Source organism: Hemitrygon akajei, chromosome 3 (assembly GCF_048418815.1).
Source record: "Hemitrygon akajei chromosome 3, sHemAka1.3, whole genome shotgun sequence".
Classification (NCBI taxonomy): Eukaryota; Metazoa; Chordata; class Chondrichthyes; order Myliobatiformes; family Dasyatidae; genus Hemitrygon; species Hemitrygon akajei.
In genome coordinates this window covers 92,153,612-92,174,600 of record NC_133126.1, presented here as the reverse complement: position 1 = coordinate 92,174,600, position 20,989 = coordinate 92,153,612, and the positions used below count along the sequence as shown (strand labels likewise).

Here is a 20,989-nt window from a genome sequence, read left to right as displayed (position 1 = left end):
GGATACTGCATCACAGGGAGGGGTTGGGGAGGGAGTCTATTAGCTTACTGACTGGTGTAGGGGTGAGGAAACTACAGCACAGGGTGGGGTTGGGGGGGGAAGTCTATTAGCTTTCTGACTGGTGTAGGGGTGAGGAAACGGCAGCACAGGGTGGGGTTGGGGGGGGAGTCTATTAGCTTACTGACCGGTGTAGGGGTGAGGAGACTGCATCACATGGTGGGGTTGGGGGGGAGTCTATTAGCTTACTGACCGGTGTAGGGGTGAGGAAACTGCATCACAGGGTGGTGTTGGGGGAGGGAGTCTATTAGCTTACTGACCGGTGTAGGGGTGAGGAAACGGCATCACAGGGGGGAGTTGGGGGGGAGTCTATTAGCTTACTGACCGGGGGTGAGGATACTGCATCACAGGGTGGGGTTGGGGGGGGAGTCTATTAGCTTACTGACCGGTGTAGGGGTGAGGAAACTGCATCACAGGGTGGGGTTGGGGGGAAGTCTATTAGCTTACTGACTGGTGTAGGGGTGAGGAAACTGCATCACAGGGTGGTGTTGTGGAGGGGAGGGGAGTCTATTAGCTTACTGACCGGTGTAGGGGTGAGGAAACTGCATCACAGGGTGGGGTTGGGGGGGAGTCTATTAGCTTACTGACCGGTGTAGGGGTGAGGATACTGCATCACAGGGTGGGGTTGGGGAGGGAAGTCTATTAGCTTACTGACCGGTGTAGGGGTGAGGAAACTGCATCACAGGGTGGGGTTGGGGAGGGAGTCTATTAGCTTACTGACTGGTGTAGGGGTGAGGAAACTGCATCACAGGGTGGGGTTGGGGGGGAGTCTATTAGCTTACTGACCGGTGTAGGGGTGAGGAAACTGCATCACAGGTTGGGTTGGGGAGGGAGTCTATTAGCTTACTGACCGGTGTAGGGGTGAGGAAACTGCATCACAGGGTGGGGTTGGGGAGGGAGTCTATTAGCTTACTGACCGGTGTAGGGGTGAGGAAACTGCATCACAGGGTGGGGGGGGGGAGGGAGTCTATTAGCTTACTGACCGGTGTAGGGGTGTGGAAACTGCATCACAGGGTGGGGTTGGGGGGGAGTCTACTAGCTTACTGACCGGTGTAGGGGTGAGGAAACTGCATCACAGGGTGGGGTTGGGGGGGAGTCTATTAGCTTACTGACCGGTGTAGGGGTGAGGAAACTGCAGCACAGGGTGGTGTTGGGGGGGAGTCTATTAGCTTACTGACCGGTGTAGGGGTGAGGAAACTGCATCACAGGGTGGGGTTGGGGAGGGAGTCTATTAGCTTACTGACCGGTGTAGGGGTGAGGAAACTGCATCACAGGGTGGGGTTGGGGAGGGAGTCTATTAGCTTACTGACCGGTGTAGGGGTGAGGAAACTGCAGCACAGGGTGGGTTTGGGGGGGAGTCTATTAGCTTACTGACCGGTGTAGGGGTGAGGAAACTGCAGCACAGGGTGGGGTTGGGGAGGGAGTCTATTAGCTTACTGACCGCGCGGTGTAGGGGTGAGGAAACTGCATCACAGGGTGGGGTTGGGGGGGAGTCTATTAGCTTACTGACCGGTGTAGGGGTGTGGAAACTGCATCACAGGGTGGGGTTGGGGGGTAGTCTATTAGGTTACTGACCGGTGTAGGGGTGAGGAAACTGCATCACAGGGTGGGGTTGGGGAGGGAGTCTATTAGCTTACTGACCGGTGTAGGGGTGAGGAAACTGCATCACAGGGTGGGGTTGGGGGAGGGGAGTCTATTAGCTTACTGACCGGTGTAGGGGTGAGGAAACGGCAGCACAGGGTGGGGTTGGGGAGGGAGTCTATTAGCTTACTGACCGGTGTAGGGGTGAGGAAACTGCATCACAGGGTGGGGTTGGGGGGGAGTCTATTAGCTTACTGACCGGTGTAGGGGTGAGGAAACTGCATCACAGGGTGGGGTTGGGGGGGAGTCTATTAGCTTACTGACCGGTGTAGGGGTGAGGAAACGGCAGCACAGGGTGGGGTTGGGGAGGGAGTCTATTAGCTTACTGACCGGTGTAGGGGTGTGGAAACTGCATCACAGGGTGGGGTTGGGGAGGGAGTCTATTAGCTTACTGACCGGTGTAGGGGTGAGGAAACTGCAGCACAGGGTGGGGTTGGGGGGGAGTCTATTAGCTTACTGACCGCGCGGTGTAGGGGTGAGGAAACTGCATCACAGGGTGGGGTTGGGGGGGAGTCTATTAGCTTACTGACCGGTGTAGGGGTGAGGAAACTGCATCACAGGGTGGGGTTGGGGGAGGGGAGTCTATTAGCTTACTGACTGGTGTAGGGGTGAGGAAACGGCAGCACAGGGTGGGGTTGGGGGGGAGTCTATTAGGTTACTGACCGGTGTAGGGGTGAGGAAACTGCATCACAGGGTGGGGTTGGGGAGGGAGTCTATTAGCTTACTGACCGGTGTAGGGGTGAGGAAACTACATCACAGGGTGGGGTTGGGGAGGGAGTCTATTAGCTTACTGACCGGTGTAGGGGTGAGGAAACTGCATCACAGGGTGGGGTTGGGGGGGGAGTCTATTAGGTTACTGACCGGTGTAGGGGTGAGGAAACTGCATCACAGGGTGGGGTTGGGGGAGAGTCTATTAGCTTACTGACCGGTGTAGGGGTGAGGAAACTGCATCACAGGGTGGGGTTGGGGAGAGAGTCTATTAGCTTACTGACCGGTGTAGGGGTGAGGAAACTGCATCACAGGGTGGGGTTGGGGGAGGGGAGTCTATTAGCTTACTGACCGGTGTAGGGGTGAGGAAACTGCATCACAGGGTGGGGTTGGGGGGGAGTCTATTAGCTTACTGACCGGTGTAGGGGTGAGGAAACTGCATCACAGGGTGGGGTTGGGGAGGGAGTCTATTAGCTTACTGACCGGTGTAGGGGTGTGGAAACTGCATCACAGGGTGGGGTTGGGGAGGGAGTCTATTAGCTTACTGACCGGTGTAGGGGTGAGGAAACTGCAGCACAGGGTGGGGTTGGGGGGGGAAGTCTATTAGCTTACTGACTGGTGTAGGGGTGAGGAAACTGCATCACAGGGTGGGGTTGGGGGGGAGTCTATTAGGTTACTGACCGGTGTAGGGGTGAGGAAACTGCATCACAGGGTGGGGTTGGGGGAGAGTCTATTAGCTTACTGACCGGTGTAGGGGTGAGGAAACTGCATCACAGGGTGGGGTTGGGGGGGAGTCTATTAGCTTACTGACCGGTGTAGGGGTGAGGAAACTGCATCACAGGGTGGGGTTGGGGGGGAGTCTATTAGCTTACTGACCGGTGTAGGGGTGAGGAAACTGCATCACAGGGTGGGGTTGGGGAGGGAGTCTATTAGCTTACTGACCGGTGTAGGGGTGAGGAAACTGCATCACAGGGTGGGGTTGGGGGGGAGTCTATTAGCTTACTGACCGGTGTAGGGGTGAGGAAACTGCATCACAGGGTGGGGTTGGGGGGGAGTCTATTAGCTTACTGACCGGTGTAGGGGTGAGGAAACTGCATCACAGGGTGGGGTTGGGGAGGGAGTCTATTAGCTTACTGACCGGGGGTGAGGATACTGCATCACAGGGAGGGGTTGGGGAGGGAGTCTATTAGCTTACTGACTGGTGTAGGGGTGAGGAAACTACAGCACAGGGTGGGGTTGGGGGGGGGAAGTCTATTAGCTTTCTGACTGGTGTAGGGGTGAGGAAACGGCAGCACAGGGTGGGGTTGGGGGGGAGTCTATTAGCTTACTGACCGGTGTAGGGGTGAGGAGACTGCATCACAGGGTGGGGTTGGGGGGAAGTCTATTAGCTTACTGACCGGTGTAGGGGTGTGGAAACTGCATCACAGGGTGGGGTTGGGGAGGGAGTCTATTAGCTTACTGACCGTTGTAGGGTTGAGGAAACTGCATCACAGGGTGGGGTTGGGGGAGGGAGTCTATTAGCTTACTGACCGGTGTAGGGGTGAGGAAACTGCATCACAGGGTGGGGTTGGGGGGGGGAGTCTATTAGCTTACTGACTGGTGTAGGGGTGAGGAAACTGCATCACAGGGTGGGGTTGGGGGAGGGAGTCTATTAGCTTACTGACCGGTGTAGGGGTGAGGAAACGGCATCACAGGGTGGGGTTGGGGGAGGGGAGTCTATTAGCTTACTGACCGGGGGTGAGGATACTGCATCGCAGGGTGGGGTTGGGGGGGGAGTCTATTAGCTTACTGACCGGTGTAGGGGTGAGGAAACTGCATCACAGGGTGGGGTTGGGGGAGGGGAGTCTATTAGCTTACTGACCGGGGGTGAGGATACTGCATCACAGGGTGGGGTTGGGGGGGGAGTCTATTAGCTTACTGACCGGTGTAGGGGTGAGGAAACTGCATCACAGGGTGGGGTTGGGGGAGGGGAGTCTATTAGCTTACTGACCGGGGGTGAGGATACTGCATCACAGGGTGGGGTTGGGGGGGGAGTCTATTAGCTTACTGACCGGTGTAGGGGTGAGGAAACTGCATCACAGGGTGGGGTTGGGGGAGGGGAGTCTATTAGCTTACTGACCGGGGGTGAGGATACTGCATCACAGGGTGGGGTTGGGGGGGGAGTCTATTAGCTTACTGACCGGTGTAGGGGTGAGGAAACTGCATCACAGGGTGGGGTTGGGGGGAAGTCTATTAGCTTACTGACTGGTGTAGGGGTGAGGAAACTGCATCACAGGGTGGGGTTGGGGAGGGGAGGGGAGTCTATTACCTTACTGACCGGTGTAGGGGTGAGGAGACTGCATCACAGGGTGGGGTTGGGGGGAAGTCTATTAGCTTACTGACTGGTGTAGGGGTGAGGAAACTGCATCACAGGGTGGGGTTGGGGGGAAGTCTATTAGCTTACTGACTGGTGTAGGGGTGAGGAAACTGCATCACAGGGTGGGGTTGGGGAGGGAGTCTATTAGCTTACTGACCGGTGTAGGGGTGAGGAAACTGCATCACAGGGTGGGGTTGGGGGGAAGTCTATTAGCTTACTGACTGGTGTAGGGGTGAGGAAACTGCATCACAGGGTGGGGTTGGGGGGGAGTCTATTAGCTTACTGACCGGTGTAGGGGTGAGGATACTGCATCACAGGGTGGGGTTGGGGAGGGAAGTCTATTAGCTTACTGACCGGTGTAGGGGTGAGGAAACTGCATCACAGGGTGGGGTTGGGGGGGGAGTCTATTAGCTTACTGACTGGTGTAGGGGTGAGGAAACTGCATCACAGGGTGGGGTTGGGGGGGGAGTCTATTAGCTTACTGACCGGTGTAGGGGTGAGGAAACTGCATCACAGGGTGGGGTTGGGGAGGGAGTCTATTAGCTTACTGACCGGTGTAGGGGTGAGGAAACTGCATCACAGGTTGGGTTGGGGAGGGAGTCTATTAGCTTACTGACCGGTGTAGGGGTGAGGAAACTGCATCACAGGGTGGGGTTGGGGAGGGAGTCTATTAGCTTACTGACCGGTGTAGGGGTGAGGAAACTGCATCACAGGGTGGGGGGGGGGGAGGGAGTCTATTAGCTTACTGACCGGTGTAGGGGTGTGGAAACTGCATCACAGGGTGGGGTTGGGGGGGAGTCTACTAGCTTACTGACCGGTGTAGGGGTGAGGAAACTGCATCACAGGGTGGGGTTGGGGGGGGAGTCTATTAGCTTACTGACCGGTGTAGGGGTGAGGAAACTGCATCACAGGGTGGGGTTGGGGAGGGAGTCTATTAGCTTACTGACCGGTGTAGGGGTGAGGAAACTGCATCACAGGGTGGGGTTGGGGAGGGAGTCTATTAGCTTACTGACCGGTGTAGGGGTGAGGAAACTGCAGCACAGGGTGGGTTTGGGGGGGAGTCTATTAGCTTACTGACCGGTGTAGGGGTGAGGAAACTGCAGCACAGGGTGGGTTTGGGGGGGAGTCTATTAGCTTACTGACCGGTGTAGGGGTGAGGAAACTGCAGCACAGGGTGGGGTTGGGGAGGGAGTCTATTAGCTTACTGACCGCGCGGTGTAGGGGTGAGGAAACTGCATCACAGGGTGGGGTTGGGGGGGAGTCTATTAGCTTACTGACCGGTGTAGGGGTGTGGAAACTGCATCACAGGGTGGGGTTGGGGGGTAGTCTATTAGGTTACTGACCGGTGTAGGGGTGAGGAAACTGCATCACAGGGTGGGGTTGGGGAGGGAGTCTATTAGCTTACTGACCGGTGTAGGGGTGAGGAAACTGCATCACAGGGTGGGGTTGGGGGGAAGTCTATTAGCTTACTGACCGGTGTAGGGGTGAGGAAACTGCATCACAGGGTGGGGTTGGGGAGGGAGTCTATTAGCTTACTGACCGGGGGTGAGGAAACTACAGCACAGGGTGGGGTTGGGGAGGGAAGTCTATTAGCTTACTGACTGGTGTAGGGGTGAGGAAACTGCAGCACGGTGTGGGGGAGGTAAGTCTATTAGCTTACTGACCGGGGGTGAGGAAACTACAGCACAGGGTGGGGTTGGGGGGGAGTCTATTAGCTTACTGACCGCGTGGTTTAGGGGTGTGGAAACTGCATCTCAGGATGTGGGGGGGGGGGAGGGAGTCTATTAGCTTACTGACTGGTGTAGGGGTGAGGAAACTGCATCACAGGGTGGGGTTGGGGAGGGGAGGGGAGTCTATTACCTTACTGACCGGTGTAGGGGTGAGGAGACTGCATCACAGGGTGGGGTTGGGGGGAAGTCTATTAGCTTACTGACTGGTGTAGGGGTGAGGAAACTGCATCACAGGGTGGGGTTGGGGGGGAGTCTACTAGCTTACTGACCGGTGTAGGGGTGAGGAAACTGCATCACAGGGTGGGGTTGGGGGGGGAGTCTATTAGCTTACTGACCGGTGTAGGGGTGAGGAAACTGCATCACAGGGTGGGGTTGGGGAGGGAGTCTATTAGCTTACTGACCGGTGTAGGGGTGAGGAAACTGCATCACAGGGTGGGGTTGGGGAGGGAGTCTATTAGCTTACTGACCGGTGTAGGGGTGAGGAAACTGCAGCACAGGGTGGGTTTGGGGGGGAGTCTATTAGCTTACTGACCGGTGTAGGGGTGAGGAAACTGCAGCACAGGGTGGGTTTGGGGGGGAGTCTATTAGCTTACTGACCGGTGTAGGGGTGAGGAAACTGCAGCACAGGGTGGGGTTGGGGAGGGAGTCTATTAGCTTACTGACCGCGCGGTGTAGGGGTGAGGAAACTGCATCACAGGGTGGGGTTGGGGGGGAGTCTATTAGCTTACTGACCGGTGTAGGGGTGTGGAAACTGCATCACAGGGTGGGGTTGGGGGGTAGTCTATTAGGTTACTGACCGGTGTAGGGGTGAGGAAACTGCATCACAGGGTGGGGTTGGGGAGGGAGTCTATTAGCTTACTGACCGGTGTAGGGGTGAGGAAACTGCATCACAGGGTGGGGTTGGGGGGAAGTCTATTAGCTTACTGACCGGTGTAGGGGTGAGGAAACTGCATCACAGGGTGGGGTTGGGGAGGGAGTCTATTAGCTTACTGACCGGGGGTGAGGAAACTACAGCACAGGGTGGGGTTGGGGAGGGAAGTCTATTAGCTTACTGACTGGTGTAGGGGTGAGGAAACTGCAGCACGGTGTGGGGGAGGTAAGTCTATTAGCTTACTGACCGGGGGTGAGGAAACTACAGCACAGGGTGGGGTTGGGGGGGAGTCTATTAGCTTACTGACCGCGTGGTTTAGGGGTGTGGAAACTGCATCTCAGGATGTGGGGGGGGGGAGGGAGTCTATTAGCTTACTGACTGGTGTAGGGGTGAGGAAACTGCATCACAGGGTGGGGTTGGGGAGGGGAGGGGAGTCTATTACCTTACTGACCGGTGTAGGGGTGAGGAGACTGCATCACAGGGTGGGGTTGGGGGGAAGTCTATTAGCTTACTGACTGGTGTAGGGGTGAGGAAACTGCATCACAGGGTGGGGTTGGGGGGAAGTCTATTAGCTTACTGACTGGTGTAGGGGTGAGGAAACTGCATCACAGGGTGGGGTTGGGGAGGGAGTCTATTAGCTTACTGACCGGTGTAGGGGTGAGGAAACTGCATCACAGGGTGGGGTTGGGGGGGGGGGAGTCTATTAGCTTACTGACCGGTGTAGGGGTGAGGAAACTGCATCACAGGGTGGGGTTGGGGAGGGAGTCTATTAGCTTACTGACCGGTGTAGGGGTGTGGAAACTGCATCACAGGGTGGGGTTGGGGAGGGAGTCTATTAGCTTACTGACCGGTGTAGGGGTGAGGATACTGCATCACAGGGTGGGGTTGGGGAGGGAAGTCTATTAGCTTACTGACCGGTGTAGGGGTGAGGAAACTGCATCACAGGGTGGGGTTGGGGGGGGAGTCTATTAGCTTACTGACTGGTGTAGGGGTGAGGAAACTGCATCACAGGGTGGGGTTGGGGGGGAGTCTATTAGCTTACTGACCGGTGTAGGGGTGAGGAAACTGCATCACAGGGTGGGGTTGGGGAGGGAGTCTATTAGCTTACTGACCGGTGTAGGGGTGAGGAAACTGCATCACAGGTTGGGTTGGGGAGGGAGTCTATTAGCTTACTGACCGGTGTAGGGGTGAGGAAACTGCATCACAGGGTGGGTTTGGGGGGGAGTCTATTAGCTTACTGACCGGTGTAGGGGTGAGGAAACTGCATCACAGGTTGGGTTGGGGAGGGAGTCTATTAGCTTACTGACCGGTGTAGGGGTGAGGAAACTGCATCACAGGGTGGGGTTGGGGAGGGAGTCTATTAGCTTACTGACCGGTGTAGGGGTGAGGAAACTGCATCACAGGGTGGGGGGGGGGGAGGGAGTCTATTAGCTTACTGACCGGTGTAGGGGTGTGGAAACTGCATCACAGGGTGGGGTTGGGGGGGAGTCTACTAGCTTACTGACCGGTGTAGGGGTGAGGAAACTGCATCACAGGGTGGGGTTGGGGGGGGAGTCTATTAGCTTACTGACCGGTGTAGGGGTGAGGAAACTGCATCACAGGGTGGGGTTGGGGAGGGAGTCTATTAGCTTACTGACCGGTGTAGGGGTGAGGAAACTGCATCACAGGGTGGGGTTGGGGAGGGAGTCTATTAGCTTACTGACCGGTGTAGGGGTGAGGAAACTGCAGCACAGGGTGGGTTTGGGGGGGAGTCTATTAGCTTACTGACCGGTGTAGGGGTGAGGAAACTGCAGCACAGGGTGGGTTTGGGGGGGAGTCTATTAGCTTACTGACCGGTGTAGGGGTGAGGAAACTGCAGCACAGGGTGGGGTTGGGGAGGGAGTCTATTAGCTTACTGACCGCGCGGTGTAGGGGTGAGGAAACTGCATCACAGGGTGGGGTTGGGGGGGAGTCTATTAGCTTACTGACCGGTGTAGGGGTGTGGAAACTGCATCACAGGGTGGGGTTGGGGGGTAGTCTATTAGGTTACTGACCGGTGTAGGGGTGAGGAAACTGCATCACAGGGTGGGGTTGGGGAGGGAGTCTATTAGCTTACTGACCGGTGTAGGGGTGAGGAAACTGCATCACAGGGTGGGGTTGGGGGGAAGTCTATTAGCTTACTGACCGGTGTAGGGGTGAGGAAACTGCATCACAGGGTGGGGTTGGGGAGGGAGTCTATTAGCTTACTGACCGGGGGTGAGGAAACTACAGCACAGGGTGGGGTTGGGGAGGGAAGTCTATTAGCTTACTGACTGGTGTAGGGGTGAGGAAACTGCAGCACGGTGTGGGGGAGGTAAGTCTATTAGCTTACTGACCGGGGGTGAGGAAACTACAGCACAGGGTGGGGTTGGGGGGGAGTCTATTAGCTTACTGACCGCGTGGTTTAGGGGTGTGGAAACTGCATCTCAGGATGTGGGGGGGGGGGAGGGAGTCTATTAGCTTACTGACTGGTGTAGGGGTGAGGAAACTGCATCACAGGGTGGGGTTGGGGAGGGAGTCTATTAGCTTACTGACCGGTGTAGGGATGAGGAAACTGCATCACAGGGTGGGGTTGGGGAGGGAGTCTATTAGCTTACTGACCGGGGGTGAGGAAACTACAGCACAGGGTGGGGTTGGGGAGGGAAGTCTATTAGCTTACTGACTGGTGTAGGGGTGAGGAAACTGCATCACAGGGTGGGGGTTGGGGGGGGAGTCTATTAGCTTACTGACCGGTGTAGGGGTGAGGAAACTGCATCACAGGGTGGGGTTGGGGAGGGAGTCTATTAGCTTACTGACCGGTGTAGGGGTGAGGAAACTGCATCACAGGGTGGGGTTGGGGGGAAGTCTATTAGCTTACTGACCGGTGTAGGGGTGAGGAAACTGCATCACAGGGTGGGGTTGGGGAGGGAGTCTATTAGCTTACTGACCGGTGTAGGGGTGAGGAAACTGCAGCACGGTGTGGGGTTGGGGGGAAGTGTATTAGCTTACTGACCGGTGTAGGGGTGAGGAAACGGCATCACAGGGTGGGGTTGGGGGGAAGTCTATTAGCTTACTGACCGGTGTAGGGGTGAGGAAACTGCATCACAGGGTGGGGTTGGGGAGGGAGTCTATTAGCTTACTGACCGGTGTAGGGTTGAGGAAACTGCATCAGAGGGTGGGGTTGGGGGGGAGTCTATTAGCTTACTGACCGGTGTAGGGGTGAGGAAACTGCATCACAGGGTGGGGTTGGGGAGGGAGTCTATTAGCTTACTGACCGGTGTAGGGGTGAGGAAACTGCAGCACAGGGTGGGTTTGGGGGGGAGTCTATTAGCTTACTGACCGGTGTAGGGGTGAGGAAACTGCATCACAGGGAGGGGTTGGGGAGGGAGTCTATTAGCTTACTGACCGGTGTAGGGGTGAGGAAACTGCATCACAGGGTGGGGTTGGGGAGGGAGTCTATTAGCTTACTGACCGGTGTAGGGGTGAGGAAACGGCATCACAGGGTGGGGTTGGGGGGGAGTCTATTAGCTTACTGACCGGTGTAGGGGTGAGGAAACTGCATCACAGGGTGGGGTTGGGGGAGGGCAGTCTATTAGCTTACTGACCGCGGTGTAGGGGTGTGGAAACTGCATCTCAGGATGTGGGGGGGTGGGGGAGAGGGAAGTCTATTAGCTTACTGACTGGTGTAGGGGTAAGGAAACTGCATCACAGGGTGGGGAGGGAGGTCTATCAGGTTACTCGGTGTCCCTGACAACGACACCTGCAAGAAGTGCATCCAGCTGCAGCTCCTAACAAACCATGTCAGGGAACTGGAGCAGGAGCTGGATGACCTCCAGATCATTTGGGAGAATGAGGAGTTTATAGATATTAGTTTCAGGGAAGTAGTTATGCCAAAGGAGCAGGGCACAGGTAATTGGGTTACTGTCAGGTGAGGGAAGGGGAAAGGGCAGGCAGAGCAGGGCTCCCCTGTGGCCATTCCCCTCAACAACAAGTATACTGATTTGGATGCTGTTGGCGGGGATGACTTACCTGCGACAAGCTACGGCAGCCGTTCTCTGGCACTGAATCTGGTTCTGCAGTGCAGAAGGGAGGGGGGGAAGGAGATGAGAGCGGTAGTGATGGGGACTCGATAGTCAGAGGTACAGGAGATTCTGTGGTCGTGACAGAGACTCCCGGATGGTTTGTTGCCTCCCGGGTGCCAGGGTCAGGGATATCTCTGATCGTGTGCATAGCATTCTGAAGTGGGAGGGTGAGCAGCCAGATGTCATGGTACACATCGGTACCAATGACGTAGGAAGAAAGAGTGAGGAGGTCCTGAAGAGTGAGTATAGAAAGTTTGGTAGGAAGTTAAAAAGCAGGACCTCGTGGGTGGTAATCTCAGGATTGCTACCTGTGCAACGTGCCAGTGAGGGTAAGAATAGGATGCTCTGGAGGATGAACATGTGGCTGAGGAACTATTGTAGGGGGCAGGGTTTCAGATTTCAGGATTATTGGGACCTTTTCTGGGGCAGGTAGGACCTGTACAAGAGAGACTAGTTACACCTGAACTACAAGGGGACCAAATTCCTTGCAGTGAGGTTTGTTAGTGCTATTGGGTGGGGGGGGGGGGGGGTTTAAACTAGATTTGCAGGGGGATGGGAACCAGAGTGCCAGAACAGATAGTGGAGCGGGGGTGAAAATAAATGATGTTAAAGGTTCATGCAAAGTCACAGATACAAATGTTGTAGAAGGGTTGTGTGTGGTGGTAATAATCTTCTGAGGTGTGTCTATTTCAATGCGAGGAGTATTGTGGGGAAAGCTGATGAGCTGAGGGTGTGGGTTGACACGTGGAATTATGACATTGCAGCCATTAGTGAAACTTGGCTACAGGAGGGGCAGGACTGGCAGCTTATTGTTCCAGGGTTCCGATGTTTCAGACGTGATAGAGGCAGAGGGATGAAGGGTGGAGTGGTGGCATTGCTAGTCAGAGAAAATGTTACAGCAGTGCTCAGGCAGGACAGATTAGAGGGCTTGTCTACCGAGGCCATATGGGTGGAGCTGAGAAACAGGAAAGGCATGACCACATTAACAGGGTTGTGTTATAGACCACCCAATAGTCAGCGAGAACTGGAGGAGCAAATCTGCAGAGAGATAGCAGACAACTGCAGGAGACAGAAAGTTGTGATTGTAGGGGATTTTAATTTTCCACGTATTGATTGGGACTCCCATACTGTTAAAGGTCTAGTTGGGTTAGAGTTTGTAAAATGTGTTCAGGAAAGTTTTCTAAATCAATATATAGAGGTACCAACTAGAGAGGATGCAATATTAGATCTCCTATTAGGAAACGAGTTAGGACAGTTGATGGAAGTGTGCATAGGGGAACTTTGGTTCCAGTGATCATAACGTCATTAGTTTCAACTTGATCATGGATAAAGATAGATCTGGTCCTCGGGTTGAGGTTCTAAACTGGAAAAAGGCCAAATTTGAAGAAATGAGAAAGGATCTAAAAAGTGTAGATTGGGACAGGTTGTTCTCTGGCAAGGATGTTGTTGGTAAGTGGGAGGCCTTCAGAGGAGAAATTTTGAGAGTGCAGAGTTTGTATGTTCCTGTCAGGATTAAAGGCAAAGTGAATAAGAATAAGGAAGCTTGATTCTCTAGGGATATTGGAACTCTGGTAAAGAAGAAGAGAGAGATGTATGACATGTATAGGAAACAGGGAGCAAATAAGGTACTGAGGAGTATAAAAAGTGCAAAAAATACTTAAGAAAGAAATCAGAAGGGCTAAAAGAAGACATGAGGTAGCTTCGGCAGTCAAGGTGAAGGATAATCCAAAGAGCTTCTACAGGTACGTTAAGAGCAAAAGGGTAGTAAGGGATAAAATTGGTCCTCTTAAAGATTAGAGTGGTCAGCTATGTATGGAACCAAAAGAAATGGGGGAGATCTTAAATGGGTTTCTTGCATCTATATTTACTCAGGAAACTGGCATGGAGTCAATGGAAATAAGGCAAACAAGTAGTGAGGTCATGGAACCTATACAGATTGAAGAGGAGGAGGTGCTTGCTATCTTGAGGCAAATCAGAGTAGATAAATCCCCAGGACCTGACAGGGTGTTCACTCGGACCTTGAGGGAGACTAGTGTTGAAATTGCAGGGGCCCTGGCAGATATATTTAAAATGTCGGTATCTATGGGTGAGGTGCTGGAGGATTGGAGGATAGCTCATGTTGTTCTGTTGTTTAAAAAAGGCTCTAAAAGTAATTCGGGAAATTATAGGCCGGTAAGTTTGACGTTGGTAGTAGATAAATGATTGAAAGGAGTACTAAGAGATAGGATCTACAAGTATTTAGATAGACAGGGACTTATTAGGGAGAGTCAACACAGCTTTGTGCGTGGTAGGTCATGTTTAACAAATCTATTAAGAGTTTTTCGAGGAGGTTACAAGGAAAGTGGATGAAGGGAAAGCAGTGGATGTTGTCTACATGGACTTCAGTAAGGCCTTTGACAAGGTCCCGCATGGGAGGTTAGTTAGGAAGATTCAGTCACTAGGTATACATGGTGAGGTAGTAAATTGGATTAGACATTGGCTCAGTGGGAGAAGTCAGAGAGTGGTAGTGGAGGATTGCTTCTCTGAGTGGAGGCCTGTGACTAGTGGTGTGCCACAGGGATCAGTGCTGGGTCCATTGTTATTTGTCATCTATATCAATGATCTGGATGATAATGTGGTAAGTTGGATCAGCAAATTTGCTGATGATACAAAGATTGGAGGTGTAGTGGAAAGTGAGGAAGGTTTTCAAAGCTTGCAGAGGGATCTGGACCAGCTGGAAAAATGGGCTGAAAAATGGCAGATGGAGTTTAATACAGACAAGTGTGAGTTATTGCACTTTGGAAGGAAGAAACAAGGTAGAACATACAAGGTGAATGGTAGGGCACTGAGGAGTGCAGTAGAACAGAGGGATCTAGGAATACAGATACAAAATTCCCTAAAAGTGGCGTCACAGAGAACTTTTGGTACATTGGCCTTTATAAATCAAAGTATTGAGTATAAGTGTTGGAATGTCATGGTGAGGTTGTATAAGACATTGGTGAGGCTGAATTTGGAGTATTGTGTGCAGTTTTGGTCACCGAATTACAGGAAGGATACTAATAAGGTTGAAAGAGTGCAGAGAAGGTTTACAAGGATGTTGCTGGGACTTGAGAAACTGAGTTACAGAGAAAGGTTGAATAGGTTAGGACTTTATTCCCTGGAGCGTAGAAGAATGAGGGGAGATTTGATAGAGGTGTATAAAATTATGATGAGTATAGATAGAGTGAATGCAAGCAGGCTTTTTCCACTGAGGCTAGGGGAGAAAAAAACCAGGGTTAAGGGTAAAGGGGGAAAAGTTTAAAGGGAACATTGGGGGGGCTTCTTCACACAGAGTGATGGGAGTGTGGAATGAGCTGCCAGATAAAGTGGTAAATGCAGGCTCACTTTTAACATTTAAGAAAAACTTGGACAGGTACATGGATGAGAGGTGTATGGAGGGATATGGTCCAGGTGCAGGTCAGTGGGATGAGGCAGAAAAATGGTTCGGCATAGCCAAGAAGGGCCAAAAGGCCTGTTTCTGGGCTGTAATGTTCTATGGTTCTATGGTACTGACCGGTGTAGGGGTGAGGAAACTGCAGCACGGGGTGGGAGGGAGTGAAGCCCATCAAGTCTCAGAGAAAACAGGAACATGTAACACTGGAAGTCATAGTGGAACTTGGGTAACTACAGCGGTGAGGCAACCACTGTACACGCGTTCCACAGTACGACCCAAATAAGCTGCTGGCGTGCCATGCTGCCATCGGGCAGGAGGCACAGAAGCCTGAAGTCCCACACCACCAGGTTCAGGAACAGCTACTTCCCTTCAGCCATCCAGTTTTTGAAGCAAACTTCACAACTCTGATCACTCCATGACCATTTTGGAGTACAGTGATCATTGTGCTTTCTGCTCTAATTGCGTTTGATCCTTGTTTAATTCATACTTGTGAATGTTGTGCCTGTGATGCTGCTGCCACTTTTTCATTGCATACCTCCGCTTGGACGTTTGACCATAAACTTGACTTTGATTCGTAACCATCTCTGGTGCTCTTTAGCTCTGTCGGAACGTTTGCCCGTGCTTTGGACTGCAGTAGTTCGGTGAGACAACCCAGTTTACACATGAGTGCAGCGGCTGCATCCAGAGATATCACCCAGGTAAGACACAATGCACGGTGTCCCATTGTATACAGTGCCTTCCTGCTGACCCTTCAGTTCTCCACACATTACCTGTAGTTTCAGCTGGCAGATCTCAATCCCACTCAGCCACCAGGGTAGCACATTATTCTGGAACTTGCACACAAAAATCCAGGTTTAAATTATGAATCTCTGTTGTCAAGCGTGATTTATCAAAGTTCAAAGTATGTATACTATATACAGCCTTGAGATTTGCCTCCTTACAGACAGCCACGAAACAAAGAGACCCAATAGAACCCACTTAAAAAAAGATCAAATACCCAATGTGCAGAAAGAAAATGAATCACGCAAACAATAAAAGTAAGCAAATGACATTCAGAACAGAGACGAGTAAACCTCACAGAGCAGCGAGCTAAACACTGTCCCTTCAGACCCTTGCAGGCCAGTTGTAATATTGATTAGATTTCTAATAAAGCTTCCTCTACGTAGTCCCTTACTGGCTCAGATAAGAAAGGGAAATGACAGACAAATAAATTTACAAAAGAGTTAACATAGAGTACAAGTACCATTAGACTGTTCCGTTACATATTTAAAAAAATAAAGATACAAAAAAATCAACAAAATAAATTTTCCAATAAAATGCCTCAATTCCAACCTCAGCCCAACTCCTGTGTAGTTTCCTTTCTTCAGAGAACTTATTGATCTTGAATGGAGATTGACAGTCATATTAATTAATATTACTTTAATGATGGAACACAAAGCAGCTAATTAATCCATCTCCTTACAGGAGATGAGCATCATCTGCATGTTCTCATGCTCAATAGAACCATTTAGTTAACTGAATTTACCTTCAATCTTCCTTTATAACTTCACGCGTTTGAAAGGGATGGACGTGCTGAACCACGGGTCCTGTTTCTGTGCACTGTGTCTCGGCTGTTTGAAAGTAAATCCCCTGGAAACTAGAGGAAACATAATCAATCCTCTATCAAGCAGAACTGTAGAATGATGCTTCATGTAGCTGTTCACTCTGCTCTCTCCTCACTCAAAAGTACCTATGAGGTCTCGCAGTTTGAATCCACTTTTTAATTACTTTTTATAAGATATTAGATAAATTAATGTAACACTAAAGTTGATGTTTAATCATCTGTACTTTTTTAACAAACTCATGTATTTTTCACGGTATGTGGTGGTTTGTTCCCACTTATTGGTAGAAAGCGGTATAGCAGTTATCACTTCTCTCATTTTTCATTGGTTAAGTGTTGGTATATTACCTACGTGATGTAATTGTGCAACCATTGATTGGTTTATTCTTATCGAAGGGATTTTCTGTTTTCTGTATTATAAAAGGTGAGGGATTTTTCAGAGGCATAATTTTTGTCTTTATCTTCTCCTCTTCACCTTCTCCATCTTTGTTTCTCAGCTCTTCACTTAGTTTGCTTAGTATTTGTACGTTTGTTTAAACTTTGAAATAAGCAATTGTTCAGAATTAAAGCTCCTCACCATTCCTGACCTCCAGAAGAACCCAAAGGATCAGAGAAACACTGCTGACCCCTCTCTATCTGCTCTTGTCTGGTCAGTCTGCCCTTTCTCCTGCTCCCAGTGTAACCATTAGTCGTTAACCCCCGCAATCAATCCCCTCTACTAGCCAGATCCCCAGGCAAGACCCTGTGGAGTTATTCCCCTCCAACATTCCTTCCATTCAGCCACTGATGTCTTTGCTGCTGTTCTCACAGATCTCCTGTCCCCTGCACCAGCCGTTGCTACACAACTTCACTTCAGTCATTCATTTCATTTTTCTGAGAATATATATGGTAGAACATTGATCACTAGTGATTCTGGCTTTGTGGAAGATTTGGTCCTATCGAGGGTCGGTATGTTCTTCATGTTGCTTGAGGGGGTAAATATGATGCAGAAATCCTTTTCTATAATATTACCTGTGCAATTTCTAACATCTTTCCATGAAAGCAGACAGATTTTGGTTTAACAACTCAGTTGCAAGATGGTTGCATCAACCATCTTGCAACTGAGGGAGTACATTCGGATTGGAGGGTTGTGACTAGTGGTGTCCCACAAGGATCGGTTCTGGGACCTCTACTTTTCGTGATTTTTGTTAACCACCTGGATGTGGGGGTAGAAGGGTGGGTTGGCAAGTTTGCAGATGACACAAAGGTTAATGGTGTTGTGGTTAGTGTAGAGGATTGTCAAAGATTGCAGAGAGACATTGATAGGATGCAGAAGTGGGCTGAGAAGAGGCAGATGGAGTTCAACCTGGAGAAGTGTGAGGTGGTACAGTTTGGAAGGACAAACTCCAAGGCAGAGTACAAAGTAAATGGCAGGATACTTGGTAGTGTGGAGGAGCAGAGGGATCTGGGGGTACATGTCCACAGATCCCTGAAAGTTGCCTCACAGGTAGATAGGGTAGTTAAGAAAACTTATAGGGTGTTAGCTTTCATAAGTTGAGGAACGAGTTTAAAAGTCACGAGGTAATGATGCAGCAGCTCTATAAAACTCTGGTTAGGCCACACTTGGAGTACTGTCTCCAGTTCTGGTTGCCTCACTATAGAAAGGATGTGGAAGCATTGGAAAGGGTACAGAGGAGAGTTACCAGGATGCTGCCTCGGTTTAGAGAGTATGCATTATGATCAGAGATTAAGGGAGATAGAGGTATACAAAATATTAAGAGGAATAGATAGAGTGGACAGCCAGCGCCTCTTCCCCAGGGCACCACTGCTCAATACAAGAGTACATGGCTTTAAGGTAAGGGGTGGGAAGTTCAAGGGGGATATTGGAGGAAGGTCTTTTACTCAGAGGGTGGTTGGTGCGTGGAATGCACTGCCTGAGTCAGTGGTGGAGGCAGATACACTAGTGAAATTTAAGAGACTACTAGACAGGTATATGGAGGAATTTAAGGTGGGGGGGGGTTATATGGGAGGCAGGGTTTAAGGGTCAGCGCAACATTGTGAGCTGAGGGGCCTGTACTGTGATGTACTATTCTCTGTTCTATGTTCTATTAAAGTGCAAGAATATCTGGCAACGTTGTGATTGATCCTCTGGAATAGGACTTTAATCTACAACCTCCTGTCCCAGAACCATGCCTGACAGTTGATGTCAGAGAAGCATCACCAATCACAAAACCTTCAATGTTACTCTTTTTGCCTATTGAGTGATAATAGAGGAGGAGCTCTTCAACATTCTTATGACTGTCCTCTTTAGAGGAATGGGTTTGGAACTGTATGGCACTGCCGGGGCTGTGTCTGGTGAAAAGCAGAGCTCATCCCAGCAGTCCAAGGTGTTTTATTTGAGAATTTCTTCTTTTCCTTCATCGCAGTTTCATGCCATGGAAACCCTGTACAAAAGTACCTATGAGGTCTCGCAGGCCATCTCTGCGCTGGTCCCTCAGGGTGGCCCAGTGCTTTGTCGGGATGAAATGGAGGAGTGGTCTGCTTCAGAGGCCAGCCTGTTTGAAGAAGCACTGGAGAAGTACGGAAAAGACTTCGAAGACATTCAGCAGGACTTTGTAAGTAGTTTGCAGTGAAGCTTTCCTCCTCTGGCTGGTAGCTTGGATATAAATTATTGCCGAGGGTATCAAGTGTACTTCACTAATGGTTACTGTGTCTGGATCATAGAAACAGAAATTATCTTTTGAGTTTTCCACCCAGGTCATCCAATGAGCTACATTGTGACTAATGTGTTTCTAGTCTCTGCTATATGCCATTGGTCTATATCCCACAATGCCCCAAATAAAAATGTTCGGTTCAGATCCCACAACCCACCTGTGGATTGTCGAGGCATTTTTGTGTGTCTTGGGCTACTGAGGCCTGGTAGCACCCATTCCTCTCCAGGCCAGACCACGGCCGATGTTCTCCAACTAGGTGGCTTCTCTCTTCTCAAACACGCGGCTGTTGTATTCCTTCAGAAAACTCGTCCATCCCGGCTGGTGACTTTGTTGACAAAGTCCTTTACCCAGTGGTGCTGTGTTAACACCATCCCCTCATGTTGTATAGCCCGGCAGCTGAAGTGGTGTACCAAGGTGTGCCAGTTGGAGGTGGACGCTAGACATTTAGGAGATGTCTGAGCATGCTACAAGGTAGAGTGCAGCTGCCAGACATCAAAGGTACTACCTCTCTCCAGAGTCCCCTAAGGCCCAAAAATAATTTACTGGTGTCCAATTATGTGATGGGCTGTTAGCATTCTGATTAACAATTACTTCACATTGACAAGGCACGAGAACATGGTGCAGATGTAATCAGAATCAGATTTATTATCACTGACATATGAAATTTTTTTTTCTGCAGCAGCAATTCAGTGCAAAACATAAATAGTTACAACAAGAAATAGAAAAAAATAATAAGTGGTACAAAAACAGAGCAAAATAGTGAGGTTGTTTTCATGGACCGTTCTGAAACAGAGGGGAAGAAGCTGTTCCTAAAACATTGAGTGTGCATCCTCAGGTTCCTGAACCTCAGCCCTGATGATAGTGACGAGAAGAGGCATGTCCCAGATGGAAAGGGTCCTTAATGATGGATATTGTCTTTTGAAGATGTCTTCGATGGTGGGGAGGCTGGTGCCCATGATGTAGTGGCTGAGTCTAGAACCCTCTGCAGCTTTTCTTGAGGCTGTGCAGTGGCTTCTCCATACCAGATGGTGATGCATCCAGTTAGAAGCTCACCACAGTACATCTGTAGAAACTTGCCAGAGTCTGTGGTGACATACCAAATCTCCTCAGACCTGCAATGAAGTATGTTGTCGAAGTATAATGAAGGTCGAGCAGGGCTTGAGTGAAGATCAGCAGGCACTGGTTGTGAATAAGGAATGAGTTTCTTTGCAGTTTCATTGAGTTTCATTGTGTCCTGCTGTTTTTATCTTTTTTTATTTTGTTCGTGGACATCCTGCATCAGATATTTCAGAGAATAGCATAGTGGGTTTCGTGTCACATGTAGGTCACAATGGATAGCCAGAGTTCAAACTGCATTCTTTGTCTCCTCTCAAACCTGTGACCTCCCACCACTGGCAGACATATCTGCCTGGGATCCTGTGGCCATGGAGGTTAAAGTTCTCAATTCTGTAACATCAGTGGGGGAGGGGTCACCCGAGCTCCATGCTCGGGGAAGTGAGGGTTCATCTGCTCAGGGAAAACAAATATTTCACTGGCTTGACAAATCTCCCTTAAGTGCAAACACTTTATAAACTACACTCAGGTAGTATAATTCCTTATAGGAATGTCCCTGATGGTTTCCTGCCTGGCAGGTGGGGTGGAGGGTCTCTTTAATCCCTTTGTCTAATGAACATGCCTTTTGTGCACACAGATCCTTATTAGCTTTTCCATCTCCTTCTGACCCCCTAGTGCATCGTCCCAACCCAAGTGATCATTGCAGAGTCCATTTACGTAGCAGCAACAATTCCCTGTGGCTGAAAGAATGCAGCTTAAATGGTGGTATTTCCCTTTGAGAACTGGGTG

General features: G+C 50.7%; 1 protein-coding gene across 2 annotated transcripts in view; it reads left to right on the top strand.

The window, feature by feature from the left end:
* LOC140725199 (metastasis-associated protein MTA1-like) overlaps positions 1–20,989 on the top strand; it is a 161,178-nt gene that overhangs the window by 68,565 nt on the left and 71,624 nt on the right. For both annotated transcript variants that reach the window (XM_073040336.1, XM_073040337.1), the window contains exons 8-9: positions 15,453–15,552; positions 18,860–19,048. In XM_073040336.1, the coding sequence (XP_072896437.1) occupies positions 15,453–15,552; positions 18,860–19,048 (289 nt within the window). The remainder of the gene's footprint in view (positions 1–15,452; positions 15,553–18,859; positions 19,049–20,989) is intronic.